At 46.0% G+C, this 16,232-nt stretch overlaps 1 protein-coding gene across 3 annotated transcripts; it reads left to right on the top strand.

Annotated features, from left to right (window-relative positions):
* Positions 1-914: 914 nt before the first annotated feature.
* On the top strand, positions 915-14,287 carry ANP32E (acidic nuclear phosphoprotein 32 family member E). 3 transcript variants are annotated; one of them, XM_086768438.1, is made up of 7 exons: positions 915-1,205; positions 2,966-3,115; positions 3,729-3,851; positions 5,315-5,480; positions 7,028-7,182; positions 9,300-9,354; positions 11,432-14,287. In XM_086768438.1, the coding sequence occupies exons 1-7, from the start codon at positions 1,152-1,154 to the stop codon at positions 11,497-11,499; spliced, it is 771 nt and encodes a 256-aa protein (XP_086624564.1). In that variant the 5' UTR covers positions 915-1,151; the 3' UTR covers positions 11,500-14,287. The 3 variants fall into 3 exon arrangements, with proteins under 3 accessions (XP_086624564.1, XP_086624565.1, XP_086624563.1); XM_086768439.1 differs by having other exon boundaries at positions 916-1,205; positions 7,025-7,182; positions 11,435-14,287; XM_086768437.1 differs by having other exon boundaries at positions 916-1,205; positions 7,025-7,182.
* Positions 14,288-16,232: the final 1,945 nt, after the last annotated feature.

Genomic DNA, 16,232 nt, shown 5'->3' with positions numbered 1-16,232 from the left:
GGCGTCTGCAGGAAGCGCGGAGCCGGGCAGCGCCGTGTCCCTCCGCGCTCTCGGAGAGGGGCAGAACCTCGGGGCGCGCGCTCTGCCCCGCAGGGCCTGCAAAACCCGGGCGCGAGCACCCCCGCGGCGCTCCCGATGCAAAGCCCCGCCGGCAGCGCGCCCTCCACGCCGCGAGACGCGGGAAAACCCGCTGCGAGCTCCCGCCGCGCGGCCCCGCCCGCAGCCCCCCGCGCAACCCAGGCGCGCGGAGCCGCCGCGCGCAGCCCCCTCGCGCGAAACCCGCACCCGCGCCGTCCCCGTGCGGCCAGGCGCGCGCACACCCCCGCGAGCAGCCCCACCCCCGGGCGTGCGAACGCCCGACGGCAGCCCCCTCCCCGCCACCGTACGACAGGCGGTGACCGCCCCGCGTGGGAGGGAGCGGGGGGGGGGGGTGCAACGCAAACCCCCGGGGCATGCAAATTCCCACCCGCACCCCCCCGAGGCCGCAGAACGCAGCAGAGCGGGGCATGCAACCCCCCCCCGCCCCCCCACCGTGTAACCGGACACGCAACCTCCCACGCGCAGCCCGCGCCCCGCGCAAGCACCCGGGCAAGGCGTCACACGCCAACCGCCGCGTACGGCATCCCCCTCCCCACCCCGCACAACCGCCCCTCCTGCAACCGGCCGCGCAAACCCCCACGCGTGACCTCCCCACCGCCACGTGCGCGGGGTGCGCGCGCGTCCCGCCGCACCGCGCCCGCCCGCACGCACGCACGCAACAAAGACAAACCCCGCCCACATCCCCCGCTCCGCCTTTAAAAGGCCGCGCCGCCGGATGAGCAGCGCGGCCAGCCAATGGCGGGACGCCTCCCGCGGCGCAGCGGAGCCAACGAGAGGGCCGGTGGCGCGGAGGAAGCCCCGCCCCGGGGCGGGGGCGTGGCGGCGGGAGGGGGCGCCATGCGCCATGTCATGGAGGCTCAGTGTGCGAGCGGCCATTGACGGGGTCGGAGCTCTGCGCGGAGCGGCGGTAGCTGCCCGCGGCGTTTCCATCCCCGTTCCCGGCTCCTTCCTGCCGCCGCCGGCCGCTGCAGCACCGCCGACCCCGCGGCCGGTTCCCCCGCCGCGCCCGCTCACCCTCCCTCGCTACTGCGGAGCCGCGGGAGGGGGGGGCGATGGAGATGAAGAAGCGAATCATCCTGGAGTTGAGGAACCGGGCCCCCGAGAAGGTGAGGGGCGGCGGGGCGGCGGGCCGCGCTCCCGCCTCCGCCTCAGGCCGAGCGGGCCGGGCCCGGCGGCGCCGCCGAATCTGGGTCAGCCGTGGCGCAGGAGCCCCGCGGGGCGCGGGCGGCGCTTCCGGGCCCCGGGGCGGCGGGGACCCGCGTTCCCCCCCCCTCCTCGCCCCCTTCCCTCCCCTCCTCGCCAACGCCTTCGGCCCCCGAAGTTGGCTGGGGGTGGGAGGGGGGCGACTTGCTCCCGCCGTTAATCGCCTCCAAGTTGCGAACGCGGCTGTAGTAAACAGGTCACGGTCGCGGCGAGCCCAGCCTCAACCCTTCCCTCATCTTTTTAAATTTTTTTAAAATTTTTTTTAAAAGAATACTCTGTTTTCCGCCCTGCGTGGCCGGCTCGCTCCCGCTCCTTCCTGCCGCCGCCCCGCCGGCCACAGCGACGGGGAAAGCTGGGGAGGGAGGGTGCTCCCCCCACCCCATTAACGAAAGCGGCGTCGTCCCCCCGCCACCAACTTCCCGTTTGATGCAAAAAAAAAAAAAAAAAAAACTGAAAATTTGGGAGTTCACGTGCGCTGCGAGGCCGCGCGCTGCCCGCCCCCCCCCCCCCCCCCCCCCCCCCGACAAAATGCCGCCCCCCCGGCAATGCCCAGGGGACCGGCCCGCATCCCCCATCCCCCCGTGACCGTCTCACGGAGCGCGCTGCCCCACTCGTGCTCTGGCAGACGGGTTTTTGCATGGAGGTCGGTAAGAAAAACCACTGCCTGGCGCCTCTGGCTCGCCCCAGGAGTAAAGTCCAGATATCGCCGCGAGGCTGGCCCAACTCACGGGGGATTTGGGGAGAAAAAGCGCCTAAAACTGTTTTGATTTAACCAAACTACTCATGTTTCCGTAAGTTTTATCAGGTACCTGGAAAGGCCTCTGTGCGCCGTTAGCGTGCATCTCCTGTGGGCGAAGCCGCGAAGGTCCCTTCTCCCCTGGCAGCTTTCTCTAAAACTTTGTGCTTGTTTGGAGTAATGCTGTTCTGATGGAAAAATAAAACAATAGCGAGGGTTTACTTGGGGCTGGCAAATTGTGCTGCTTGGAGGTTTCTGCAGCAGTCTTAAAATGTTATGATTTAAAAGTGTGCAGGGGAAAGGAAGAGTCACCTTGTTAACGTCCTTTCTGATGAGTGGTACGTTCCGCTGTAGATAAAATAATTTAAAATTAATCGGCTGCTCCTTGTTACTGCTTCTAAGTACGCGACCTGTATTGATTATCTAGTTGTTTTAGTGGCTTTGGCGTGAGGAAATTATTTAATTGGGCTTAATTAACCTGCAGAACGCACTGCTGAAATAATCTGCAGCCAGGAGGTTTAGGGTTCAGAAATAAGTTGAATGTTCTTGTGGGTCTGAATCGCACAATTCAATGATTAGGCTTTAGAAAGAAGTTATCGGTTCACGTGTGTGCGAGAGCAGCTGATAGCCCCGGCCGCGGTGGCACTGCGGGAAGCTGTAAAAGCGTCCGTCAGTAAAGTCTGGGGTTAGGTGGCAGTTTTTGCAGAATTTGAACCATGCTTAGAGGAAGGGAAACTGTTGCATACTTTTTTTTCCCCCCCCAAAAAATAGGCGGGTGTCAGGGATTTCGGACCGCAATTCTGGTCTAAATTTAAACCAAACACCAAACCAACATATTTAAGAGGGTCCAAGTTGTGGTTTAGATGAAGCGTGTGGGTATTTTCGACGCTCGTTAAACTGACAAGTGACTTGCTGTCCTGTTGGAAGGTGACGGAGTTGGTGCTCGATAACTGCCGATCCAGCAACGGCGAAATCGAAGGTCTGAATGATTCATTTAAAGAACTCGAGTTCCTTAGCATGGCCAATGTAGAGCTGACATCGCTGGCCAAACTTCCCACGTTGAGTAAGCTCCGAAAGGTACGTGTCTCTCACCTGCTGGTGCTTCAAGAAGTCAAAGTCACGGGTGACAACCCGTGGTGGTGTCTTTCGGTGCTCGTGGTTGAACTTGCATGGCGCTGACGGTTCTTTGTGAGATGGCAGGCCTGTGAAACGACGCCACCTCCAAGCTCTGGGGTTTTTCTTAAGATCTGAAATTGTTTTGGGTATCTCCAGTTAATCATGGCCGAATGGGGCTTGGCCAGCGCCTCTGGGCAGTGAATGCTGTTAAAAATGTGGAAGTTGGCCATGTCTTGCTGAGTGCTGATGGTTGATCGCAGGCTGTTGGGTTGCCCAGCCAGTGAAGTTGCTCATCGCTGGCAGAACAAAGGCTTGCAGTGAATTCCAGTGTTACGTATTCTGCTAACTTAAAATTTGACTATCCAAACTCAGGACGTTTTAAGGAGTACTTTATAATTCTCAAAGGAACTTTTTGACAGCCAAAGCAATAACTCAACTTGTGCTTGTTAACTTGTGGGGCTCTTCAAAAGTGTTCAGCTTTGTGATTAAACTCATCAGTTAAAGGGAAAACGATGAAAAACTATGCAAGTCTGAATCTGATGGTACAATTCCTTAATTTTTTTCTGCATAATAGTTGGAGTTGAGCGACAACATCATTTCAGGAGGCCTGGAGGTCCTTGCAGAAAGGTGTCCAAATCTCACATATCTAAATCTAAGCGGCAACAAAATCAAAGATCTTGGCACTGTGGAAGCTCTTGTAAGTACAAAGTGAGAGGGGCTAGTGGAAAATTTAATAAATACTGGTTTTAAAATCAAGAATAAAGTAATTCTTTTTGCAGTGGAATGGTACAAACTTAGCTGTAAGGGCTGCATGGGAGCAGTTTTTTCAAGCAAACAGCAAACGGGGGGTTGAACTGGTACAATGCAAGAAATCAGCAAGTGCAAAGATGCAGCGTGATGTGCTCTAGCTGCTTATGTTCCTTTCCGGCATGCTGAAAGGCATGCGAAATGAAATTTCCTTTCGTACTTGTCACGTGTTCTATACTTTTTTTCTTGTCAGCTCAGGTGAAATGGGTACTGCGGTGTTTTGGGTTTGTCAGTATTGCGGTTGGTCGTGACTTGATTAACTCGATGTCACGGATGTTAGAGGCAGTACTTGTAAATGTGCCGCTGTGAAATTCCTTCTGTGTTAGCAGTGAGATGTACTGAATAAGAGATTTTTGAGCTTCTGTTTTGTCTTTGAAAGAAAAGTAGCCAAGTTATGTCCTGCTTAATCCTCTTGTGTTCCTTTGTTAAGGTGTAGTTTGCCTGAGAAGCAACTGCCTTAAGCTTTCATTGAACTGTGAAGTGATTAGGATACGTTAGGAGCCGGCCGGTACCTGGAAGGCTCCAGGAGTTGGTTATTTAAATGTTGGAGGAAGCTGCCAGCGCCTGGCACTGCCAGATCTGTGCACCCATTCTTCTAGCTGATGTGAGGGGTTTTTTTTTTTTTAGGACTTTGGTATAGACTGCATATTTTTAAAACTGCTCATAAAGATTCTTCATTTACTTCAGCGGTGCTTTAACCCAGCAGTTAGCAGACCAAGTAAAGCAGCTACAGTGCTCTCTAGAAGAAACACTCTTATTTAGATCTCAGATGCGTGCCAAGCCGTGCAGGTGGCTCATTCTGTCTGTGTAAAGTTTGAAAGGTGAGAAAAATCGCCACTGGTTGTCTCGTTTTTATTGTTTGGAAAGCAAATTCTGTAGTGTAGTTACAAATCCTACCAAGTGCCTCTTGTTTGCTCCTCACAAGATGCCTGTAATTAAATTAGTCAAACTGTTTACTGAACGGCTGCTGGAGTTGTTAAGTTTTTGCCCATGATTGCTGGAACACAAATAGGCTATGCAAACAAAAAACAAACTCAAATACGTGCTACGCAGTCTGTGCACGGTGGTCTAGTGCTTCAAGGATGTGTTGGGCGTGCTGCGAACGCGCTGTGGAGTTGGTCTGCAAAAGCACGGTCATTAGGAGCTGTCAGTACTGCGAACAGCTTTTCGAACTGAAGTTTGTGTTTAACAGGGAGCAAAATACTGAATAGAAAAGAAGGGACAGGGACAAAATAAATTCTGTGGCTGGTTATGTGGTTAACTGTACTGAGGCCACAACCGCACTATAACTTTTAAGTACTATGTCAAAAAAAAAAAAGAGGTGGAAAAAACACGCTTTTCATTTATTTTCAGCAAAATCTCAAAAACTTGAAGAGCCTTGACCTGTTCAACTGTGAGATCACAAACCTCGAGGACTACAGAGACAGCATTTTTGAGCTGCTTCAACAAATCACATACCTAGATGGATTTGATCAGGAAGATAATGAGGCACCGGACTCAGAAGATGACGATGATGAGGGTAACTTCCTGAAATAAGCTGTGGATAGAAATAGTATGCTGTAATAAAGATAATAGATTTAGCGTGGGGTATAGTGACTTCTTGAATGCACCAGGATGGTTCTGTACTCTTATTTTTGAAGTGCAGACTTCTAGAACTCACTTGGTATTGGCACACTGCCACACAGAAGGAAAACTCCTGTCCGAGATTTGGATGTTCTTGCAGAAGCCTTCTGAGTTTAGGAAATTTGACTAAAGATATTGTTACAAAGATACAGATATTCTCAAGATAAGTTGTTGTCAGCAGTAAAGCACTTTGGCACTCTCCCGAATGCCGCAAAGCAAGAGGGCAAACACACGTTCTTTTGAATGAACAATTATGGTTTTACTGGTTTTTATAATGGCTTCAGTCCCGTGCTGAAGTATGATACAGTTTTTTTGTTCCAAAGAAGGTATAGAGTTCCTTTTGATCTGACCTCAGTTGTAGTCATTGACGAGGCCATTTCTACATCTTTTTCCATTGTTGTTACCTAACTGGAAACGAAACCCGCAGGTATAGGTCTGTCAGCGTGTGGCTACAAATTCTGCATTGATGTGCTTGCAGGAACAGGAGTCTGAGTGCGCTTCTTTAAATGTACTTGGCTTAACAGATGACTAACACTGTCAAAGCTGTTAAGGAAAAAACATCAGAGGTGTGTTTGAGCACTGTTAGCAAATACGGTGGGCTGTTGTTGTGATGCAGCATCTTATGCGTGTCTGCGTTCTAAATATCCACACAAATAACTAGCGAGATTTGGGCTGTATCTGGTTTTGACAGAGGTTTCTCAGTGTTTTCTTTGTGCCTTAAATCATTACCTGGGAGCTGCCACTGCTGTGTGCTGGGTCAGGGCTGTCAAGGGGCTGCTGAGGAGCACTCAGACACATCAAAGTCTGGAGTCTGTCTTTTAAGAACTCAAGGAGAGCCAACTAGTCTGTACTGGGATTGTGAAAATAAACCAGTATTTGAAAATAGATTAATAGGTTAATAACTTGAAAATGAATTTAAGTGTTAAATCACCTTGTCAGTTCTTGTAATTTGCTTAACTGAAACTGAAGGTGATTCTATGCTCCAGACATGGAAAGGAGATGAGAGATCATCTCTTTGGGACTGGAGGTGTTTCACAGTTACGAGTAAGTGGTTAAATAACAGATACATGTCATAGGTTAAGCTGGTTTTGCCTTTAAATATTTGGAGGTTTGATTCTATAGAGAAGCCTCGCTTCCCCTTCCACTGACTGAATTTTCAGTTCCCTTGCAGGAGTTTGCATATGTGGCTGCTTCAGGCATCGAGAATTTTGCCTGAAGCTTGCGGTGTAAAAACATTGGTAGCCTTTCTTCAGGGAAAAAAAATTACAAAGATAACTTTATGAAAATCATGCTTGTTTCCCATGTGTTGCCTGCATTTGAAAGAGTAAAATAAACCCCAAGCCCTTCTGGAAAAAAGTTACAGCCAGCTTGACCTGGTGTATACAAACGTGTATAAAGAGGAGTTAATACTTCTGTGTATAAGTGTGCCCTTCATTTCAGAAGGAGAGGAAGATGACGACGATGAAGATGAGGATGAAGCTGGTCCTCCGGGAGAATATGAAGAGGAAGATGATGAAGATGATGGAGGTTCAGATTTAGGGGAAGGTGAAGAAGAGGAGGAAGTTGGTCTTTCATACCTGATGAAAGAAGAGATTCAGGTAAAGTTTGTAAATTCTACCAAATCCTATAAGTGAACAAAACTGCCTACAGACTTCTGTGTTATTTTAAATGTATAGACCCAGAGTGTTATAAATGCAGGGTAGGTGCAGGGAGATATTTCAGAGAGAACGCTGCTGTCACCGAAGTGTAACGTGTTGGCTCAGACATGAGTGATGGCTGTCAGGTACGAAGATGGTCCTGGCTGACATCGAGTCTTGGTTCACTCTTATCCCACCCCTTAACGCTGCAGGGTGGTAGAGCCTCTTTATTCTCTGTGAAGTGAAGAAGCCGTTCTGCCCAGCGTTTTGAAACTATGTGCTACTATCAATTGTCAGTGTAGATGTACTTATTAAGTAGGATTAATTTCTTTTGGAAAACCAAAGAAAACACCTTGGTCTTGCGAAAGAAGAGAATGAAGTAGCAGCAAGTTACCAGTACTTCAAGTAAGATTAAACAAAGGAGAAGTCTGTTTTCTGCTGTAATAAATGCTGGGTTTTCTACATGAGCTCGCTTGAAAACATTCTTAGTGGTAGTGTTAGAGAGCTGTGGAAAATAGCCCACTTTCAAGTAGTACTGTGCTAAAAGGCAAATGGAGGAGTATTAAGAAGCTAGGATAAGAAAATACACGTTTTTTTACCAAGTGATGAATAGATTCTGGTAGATATAAGCAGGTCACGCCTAAATGATTATTGGATAGAAGTAAAACTCGGGAGTCCTGATTTAGTGCTCTCCTTTGACAGCTACAGGGGTTGCAGAGGGAGAATGTGTCTGGCATGGATTCTGTGTGCAAGTCTGTGCAGGCAGCTCACACGTTTCAGATCAAAAAAACCCAGTGGACATCATTTCCATTACTGATACTTTCGATAAGAGTTTACTTCCTATCAGCTGAATTTCACACGGGTGTGCAGAAAATCTTGAACTAAACTCTTTGGAGTTCTTCATTTTGTTCTTGTAACTAGCACTCGTATGATTTGCTTGCAAACGTATCTTTGTTCCTGCCTTAATACTCCAAAGAGGTAATGGCTGTAACACAATTAATAAAGCTAAAACTAAATAAATAAACCTGTTTTGAAGCCAGCACCTTAGAGATCGTTCTCTGGAAAACGAACAATAAGTGACTAGGAAGAATAGCAGGAATTAATGGTGTGTGGTTAGTACACGCGTACGCTGTGCACGTTAGGTGACTAGGGATTGCCGCAGTGTTGGGGGCGCTCAGAACGGCCGCTCTTCTGGTGACAGTGCACCACAACCAGATACTGAGTTTGTGTTTTGCGTTTGTTTGGGTAAGGAACAGGTGGTGGTCAGGGTGAAGTATGTAAAGTTTTGAAAGAGTTCCAGTCTGGTAGCTTTTCCCTGTATTTTCAAAAATGCGGTCGTTTACCGTTCCAATTGCAATGAATTAATCCAGAGTGGTTTTTAATCCCCATTTCTAAGGGCAAATGCCAGATGGGCTCTCTAATGTTTTCATGTTGTTACTTGTTACATTACCCTGTGTATAAAACTTGATACAGCAGATGGATTTGAAAATAAGACTTCAGTTTGTAGTCAAGGCTTGACGTGGTGCTGGCAGGGCAGAGATATTGCACTACTGTTTAATTTTCTGGAGCTGCTGATTGTTAATTGGTTTACATTTTTCAGCTATCAGCTTTAAAAAAAAAAAAAAAAACCAAGGAAAAAACCCAAGAACTTAATTCATTTGACGTAGAAACAATAATTTTGTGAAGATCTTAGCTGTTCTGCTTTCTCCTTGTCCTTCTCCTTTAATGACAGTGGGTTGAAAGGAAAACTAAAGCTGTTTGTCATCTCTTTGCTGTCGTGGCCTCTTCAGTTAATTTTGCAATAACTTACTGTTGAGCTGGCATAAGGTGGTGATAAGCAGGAAAAACAAAGAAACAAGCATAGCGGGCGAGATAATGCACCGGCTTGGGTGGTTAAACACCCTGTAGTCAGTTTGGCTGCCTATCCTTGTACAGATGTCCAGTAAAAAAAAGTAAACGTGGAATGTGACCTCTGAACAGAGTCAGTGGGATTTTCTGAATTTCTGCTCGGGATCAGCATGGAAGCAAAACTTAAATAGTAACGGCAATTTAAAAAATATTTCACAATTTTTGTAAAGGATGAAGATGATGACGATGACTATGTTGAAGAAGGAGGTGATGAGGAGGAAGAAGGTAAGTTCTCAGGTTATTAAAGTTGTGGCTCAAACAATTGATTCTTTATAATTCTGTAACTTTGCAAGTTTGGGATGTGCACTTTAATGGCATAAATCACTGTTTGGCTGCTCTGTTTCTAAGGTATGTGAAGTATTTTAGGATCAGTTTAAGCAAGAGCTCGAGCAGGTAGTAAAGGAACTGCACTACTTGATACTTTTTGGTCTGCTCGCTTGTAAAATAAAAATAAGGCAGAAATGACAGGTTTTCAAAGTCTCTCAGAGCAGTTTTCTAAAATGAAGGATGCTGCAGCTCCTCCGCAGTTAGAAATTTTAATTTTCCAACATGGAGAGGAGAAGGGACTCTTCTGCGTACCTTGCAAATGTTATTTACATACACTGAAAATACCTTGCTTAACACACGAGAGGCTCCGCTGGCAAAGCCCTGGAAGCTGCAGTAGCAGCTGTATCTTTGCCCTTTATCAAGCTGAAAGCGGCTTCTCTGGTAAACCTTCCTACTCGAGAGGCAACTCCTAGGAGGCAAACCCAACTCCTGTCTCATGGCTAAGCTAGTGAGCCTGATCGTATTTTTTCTATCTAGTCTTTTTATCAATGGTTGTAACTTCTTAATTTCGTAAATTACTCTTTTGATTTCAGACACATGCATAACAGTAAAAAAGCTTGCAAAAAAAAAAAAGCCAGTGTGTAGTTCATCTTGCTTTAACGAGGTACAGTGTATTGAGTGCGCACAACTGATGTGGAAAAAGTGGCCACCTTGCAGGTTGATACTGTTGCTTTGGGTTCTTGAGTATTTCTTCATAAAGCTGTATTTTATCTTTTGCTCTTTTAAAAAGGACCTGCAAGAAGTTAACCAGAATAAACATAGCACTCATTCTTTTTTGCCCCTCGTTTGAGGTTTCCAGGCATTCAGAGTAGGGACCCACCTTATGTTTGATGCTCCTGCTCTGTTCTGGACCACTGGAACAGAAGTTACTCCGTAGGCAGAAGGCTTGTTCCTGATTTCTTGTGCAGATGTCAGCGTACTCTGGTTTAGGGTGGACGGGGTGCGTGGCTTTGATGTGCCATCACTGTGTTCAGGCGGTCAGGTTCAGAGACTGGCTAGGTGTTACTACCAGTCAATGGCTGCTAAAGTCCCTTTAAAAAAATTACCAAGCTTCATCTTAAAATTAGCAAGAAAAGCACAGAGGAAAAGCGAGCTACGAGGCTCTTCCACAACTTCGCTTTTCTAATGTTAGGATCTCTGTCCTAATCTTTAAACTACCCCTAGCAGCAGAGTTCTGTATTAATCCTGAAGTCTGTAAACTGTAGACAAATTTTAGAATTTCTCACCAGACTAGGCCCCATCTCATCTGTACGCTTGGCTTAATGGAGCAGTTTTTGGAGATGTATCTTGCACTTGGTAAAAAAGGAAATTTTGAAGTAGTAATGCTAATTCTTCACTCTTTACAAATGCAGCCTTCAACTCTATTAAGACAACAAAGCAGGCGGTCAGGATGGCTAATTAGCCAGGAAATGACTGCTGGAAAATAAATCTATTAGATTTGACAAAATTGCATTTCATGATTTCACCACAAGAGCGCATAGTCCGCTGACTGAATTAAGCATATTTTGAAGAATAAGCTCAAAGATGTTTAGGCAAGATGCTTGTATCAGTTTGTCACTGGTGAGAGAGTGGAGCACGTTTCACGTGGTATCTGCAGAAACCGCTGGGTTTGGGGCAGGGTGTATGCAACTTCTGAAAAGTAAAGTTAGGGAGATACAAAACTGTCCTTTCCATTTTAGTTCTCAATACATGCTAACAGAAACACTTTTTTATGAATGTACTTCATATCAATAATTCCTGTATGGAAGGTCACGTGCGTAGCTTGAACTTAGTTTAATATGGCCTGCGTGAATTATTTAGAGTGATGTAACTGATCTTTTTTTGAGAGCCATAAGCGGCGCAGAGATGTTACAGCAGTGAATGCATTAACTGCAAACAAAGTGATCTATTGCAATTACCTTTCTGAAAGTATAACGTTACGTTTATGATGTCTGAGCAGAACATACTGAGATGTATGCGTACCTCTCTTCCTTAGCAGAGGGCATCCGAGGGGAGAAGAGGAAACGAGACCCTGAAGACGAAGGCGAGGAAGAGGATGATTAATTTGTTATAGACACAAGTAGGACCAGACTCTTAAGTTACAGAATACGCAATAGTGATTATGCAGATCTGTATGTCTCCATGTACCATAGATGTCCCTACAGAAGATATGTTAACTTTTTATAGGAGAAGTGTGGTTTTGCTATTCTTGCCCTTTTTATCATTCCAAATAAGATACAATAGCCTGTTAGTGAACCTATACGTAGGAAACTATTTTCAGCCCTGTAATCACTGAAGCCATTGTCAAGTTTTCCCCCTAGACTTTTATTTGGAGCTCTTTAATTTTATACAAGCTTGCTGTGTTGGTCATCGTTAGCCCAGAGTTAAACCACCCATTTCTCGTGGGTTTAATATTATGAATTTCCTTCAAGATTTTAAGGTTTTTATACTTAAAAAGCTGAACTTAAAAATGCTACGTGGCAAATTCCAGTCTCTTTTAACTGAGATGTTGACTACAGTCTGAGTTTACCAGGGATTCTATTTGAAATCAACAACTAGATCACACCTTTATTTCGGCTTTTAAAAAGGTGATTCCTGTAATGCATTTTAAAGTCTTCTATCCCATTTTGTGTGTTACGTTGTAAAGCCTAAGTGGGTTTCAGAAGATCTTTTTTTTTCCTGCTTGTTCAGATGTTCGGTGTTTGCTGGAGTATTCAACTAGATACCTTCAAGAACCTATCTTGGCAAACTGTAAGGGTTGTAATCTGTAAATTTTCTCCAAAATACATAGTCATTGCAGGTATTAACAAAAGCAAATAATCTGTAGTTTTAAACCATTTCGCTAAAAGTCTTTGTTAAACTTTCACTCACTTTGCTCTTGCGTTGTCCTTTCAGGAATTCTGCAACAATCATGGCGTTTGGCTATAAAATACATGCATTTCTAATGCAGAAGTTAACGGGTAACTCCTTCAAGCACATTTTTTTTCTTTCAAACACCCCCCCCCACGCTTTTATAGAATCGTTCAAGGGCAGGAGATGAACATAAGGTAGTCTTTCTTTGCAGGTCACCTTTTAAACTTTTAAAATCTGGTTGTAGGCAAAACATTCAAGTTCCTGTATAATACTAGTTAGTAGTTTAGGGTTTTTTATATTGAATGGCTGCAGAAACTTGTTCCGTTGCGTACAGCTGGTGGCAAGTACAGGAGACATGCAGACAAGCTTTTTTTCCTAGCAGCCTGATTGTGACCAACAGGTCTTAGTAATTCTGCCCCAATGGATTCATGTTTTCCGTTTGAGCCACTGCAAAACAAGTTCGGACATAGAGCATTCCTTTCAGTCATGATTTGGATTTAAAGCAGTAGTCTTGATATAAAACTAATTTACATTGTTTCACGTAGGTACTGAACCAAATATCACACACAGCTTTATTCAAGAGACTTATTTTTATATCTGTCTTGGCTGACAATAGCTGCCATTAAACTGGGGGAGACAACGAGGGTGGGGAATAGGGAGATGTCCTGGACCTAAGTAAGAGTCAGTCACCCACGGATCGGTTACCTGTGAATATTTTTACTCGGCGTTTCACACACTAGCAGACCTTAATGTGACTTCCAACTCAAACAAGTTTAGATACTGCAGGGTTGAAGTTCTGCAAAGCCCAGTTTCTTGTGTGTGTGGTTTTTTCCCCCTGAATAGAGCCTTAAATCATAGTTTCTCATGTAGCTGTAAAGCATAGCCAGCTGTTACAGGCGTCCCAATGCAAGGAGTCAGGCAGATGGCAGTAGACTTGGAAATGAACTGACTAAATGGGTTTTGCATTTTTTAATGAATATCTGTAAAGACACTAGAAAAGTAGTGATAAAACTACATTTGCAACCACAATCTTAAGTTCCTGTGTTTGTGTATGAATACTGAATGAATAGAAACCTTAGGTAAGTGCACATCCTATCTTGTCATGGAGGCTCTGTGTTCAAGGCAGTTGCTTTGTGCTCAGCTTTGAGATAGAAAAGTGTATTTTCCCACCTTTTTGCTTATTTTTTTTTTAGTCTCAGTGAATGATTGAAACCTATTATTTATAAGTGTGTACTTTAAAATACCTTGTTGTCAGGATTTTCCTTAACTGTCTTTTACTGATGCATATAAAACTGCTTTTAAATGGAAAAAAAAAATAAAATTATTTGAGTATTGGTCTTGTTTTAATAAGCGAGTCCAGTTTTGACACTGGATGAGCTAATTGGACAAAACAGAATAACCTCAGAAGGACTTAGCAGACCTTCCCTGAGATAAGCAGACTTAACACTTCCTAAAAACAACGTGCAGGGTCGTGCATCAGCCGCTACATCTGAAAATCTGAGCCTCACACAACACCTAACTTCCTAAGTAACTTTGTCTTTTCCTCAGTGTCACCATCTAAGTATAGTTTCATATTTGTCAGCTTGGCATGCAATTAAACAGCATAGCATTTTTTAAAATAAGTAATACAGAGCCTCCAGATAACTTTTGAAACTTTTTTGCTTGGTGGGTGGTCTTTTCATGCAAATATGTAAGGGTGGGTTTTATATTTTGTAGAGGTTTTTGTCCTATTTTAATGCTCTTTGTATGGCAGTATGTATATAGTGTGTTTCGGTTCCTTATCAAACTCTTTCCTTAAACTTTGGAGTAACCGATTTTGTGCAACTGTGTTTTGAATAAAGCCATGACAGTGTTAAATTAAAGAAAACAACCCTGCAGCACTCTTCTGATAATTTTTAGTTGTAACAAAACATGTTTTCTCCCCACGTGTGCTGTAAATTTTAAATTAAAAAGTTTTCAAACTGAATTATTTCAAATAAATTGAGACTATTGTATTGGATTATGTCTTTTAGTATGTGCAGCTGTGGAGAATGCGGTGTTTCTTAAGGAATGGAGTAAGGGGATTGGTTTTTTTTCTGTTACCTTTTTGTTGTTGGGGAAACTTGCAGAGTTGTATATCTTTCCGGGGCTAGAACTTGGACTTTGTGATACTCTTGGTCTTGGTGCCATTGTCACAGTTGAGGAAGGATGCAGTGGAAAACCCGAAGTGATGTCTGCATAGTTCACTTAGAGTGTTTCCAGATGAGTTTAATGTAGAAACGAGTATTGAGCTGTCAGGGCTTTTGCATACTGTATAAATCAATACCATTTGAGTGTAGCTGAGCTATGCGAGTCTGGCTGAGTCTTAAGAAACAAAAATGAAAATCAAGAGCCTGGTTATTTTTTGCTTTTCATAAATGCTTATTTGGTGTGCCCAACAGCCTGAGCTGCAAGTCTAATGCTGTCCTTTCAAAATAGCTGCCATGGTCTGTGTAAGTTACTCCTCATTGAAGAAAAATGTTTTTAAAAGCTGCTTCTCCTATACAGCTAGACAAAGCATTGTTTTTATTTTGGGATCAGTCCAGCATTCTTGGCAAAAATCCCCTGGATGCACTTGAGAAAGCTAGTAACTAAACAGGCTTTTCTTGGCTACATCACTCATCTAGCAGAAATGGGTGGTGGTTTTCTCATTTGTGGGTTTTGGTTTTTTTTGTTGTTTTTTCAAATGCAGGGAGGAACTGCCTTTCTATCTAAAGCCCCATATTGCCTGCTTGCTCCCTATGCACCTATATGCCCACTGGAGTGAGACCAAAGGGGGAACTCGAGCTTTAGGGTTGTTTTTATCAGAAGTTTAATCTACCTTTTGGGGATACTGGCGGGTTTATGTTATGTAAAACTGGGCTGTTCCGTTCTGGTACACGCATGGCAAAGGAGACAAGAAGAAATTTAGTGCTGTGTAGGCATGTCTTCAAAATCAGGAAAAACTTGAGGCGTAGGCTGATGGGCTCCTGAATTATTCTGTTGGAGGCAAGCAGCTTGTCGTGACCTGTCATAAACCACCTTTCTCCCTGCTACAGCCTTGCAGTCTCTCTGTTTTCTAACACACCTCTGCTGCTGCACAAGTCATCGGTCCGGCTCCCTGAGGCGAGATGCTCCACACAGCCAGATGACATGCTCCTCATTCCGGTGGCTGCCAGGCAGGGACGGAGGGAAACCTGCCACTCTCCACAGGCTAAAACTGCACCAGACCGCTGTCTCCAGCGGAATCCTAGGGGCTCTGCTTTCCTCCATTTTGTCGTTGTGAAGGGAAGCCTTGCTGGCAGGGTGGCCGTGCGGCTTCCTCCCGCCTCCTCCTCTTGGAGCTTTTGTTGCACCTTCTTTCTCTTTTTCCCGCCCCTCTCGGCCCTTATCTCCCCCTTCCAGTTGTGCTGCTTCTCCTCCCCTTCCTTCCTCAGGGGCAGGGACGCCTCAAGAGGGGAGCGAGTGCCGGGGAGGGGGCGCCGCCATCTTCCCCCCCACTCCCGCCCCTGAGGGGGCGCGCGGGGCCCCCGAGAGCGGGAAACCGTTACCCACGGGGTTCCCCGGCTGCGGGCAGCAGGGGCCGAGCGCGCGACCCCGCCGCTGATTGGCTGAGATTTGCCGCAGTTCCGCCCCTCGCCGGCCGCCTTCCCGCTCGGCCTGGCGCGCGCCCCAACGGTCGCTTCCCCACCGGCTCCTCCTCGGGGCGGAAGGGCGGCAGCGGGCCCGGGGGGGCGTGGAGGGGGGTGCCGCCGAGTGCGCCCTTTCCACCCCCAAACGGCCTCTGCTGCCTTTCTGCCGCCCCAAACCCCTCAGAAGAGGCTTTTCCTGCCAGTTTGTGTGAGCTTTATGGCGGTGCTGGGTGGTGAAGAACAGAACGTGGTTCTGAGTCCAGACAGAGGGGAAAAAAAAACCCAAACCCTAATCCCAAAGATTTTTTTCAAGGT

This window comes from Chlamydotis macqueenii, chromosome 28 (assembly GCF_036417535.1).
Source record: "Chlamydotis macqueenii isolate bChlMac1 chromosome 28, bChlMac1.mat, whole genome shotgun sequence".
Lineage (NCBI taxonomy): Eukaryota > Metazoa > Chordata > Aves > Otidiformes > Otididae > Chlamydotis > Chlamydotis macqueenii.
Note: the sequence above shows the minus strand (reverse complement) of the source record. Positions and strands in the feature narration are given on the sequence as shown.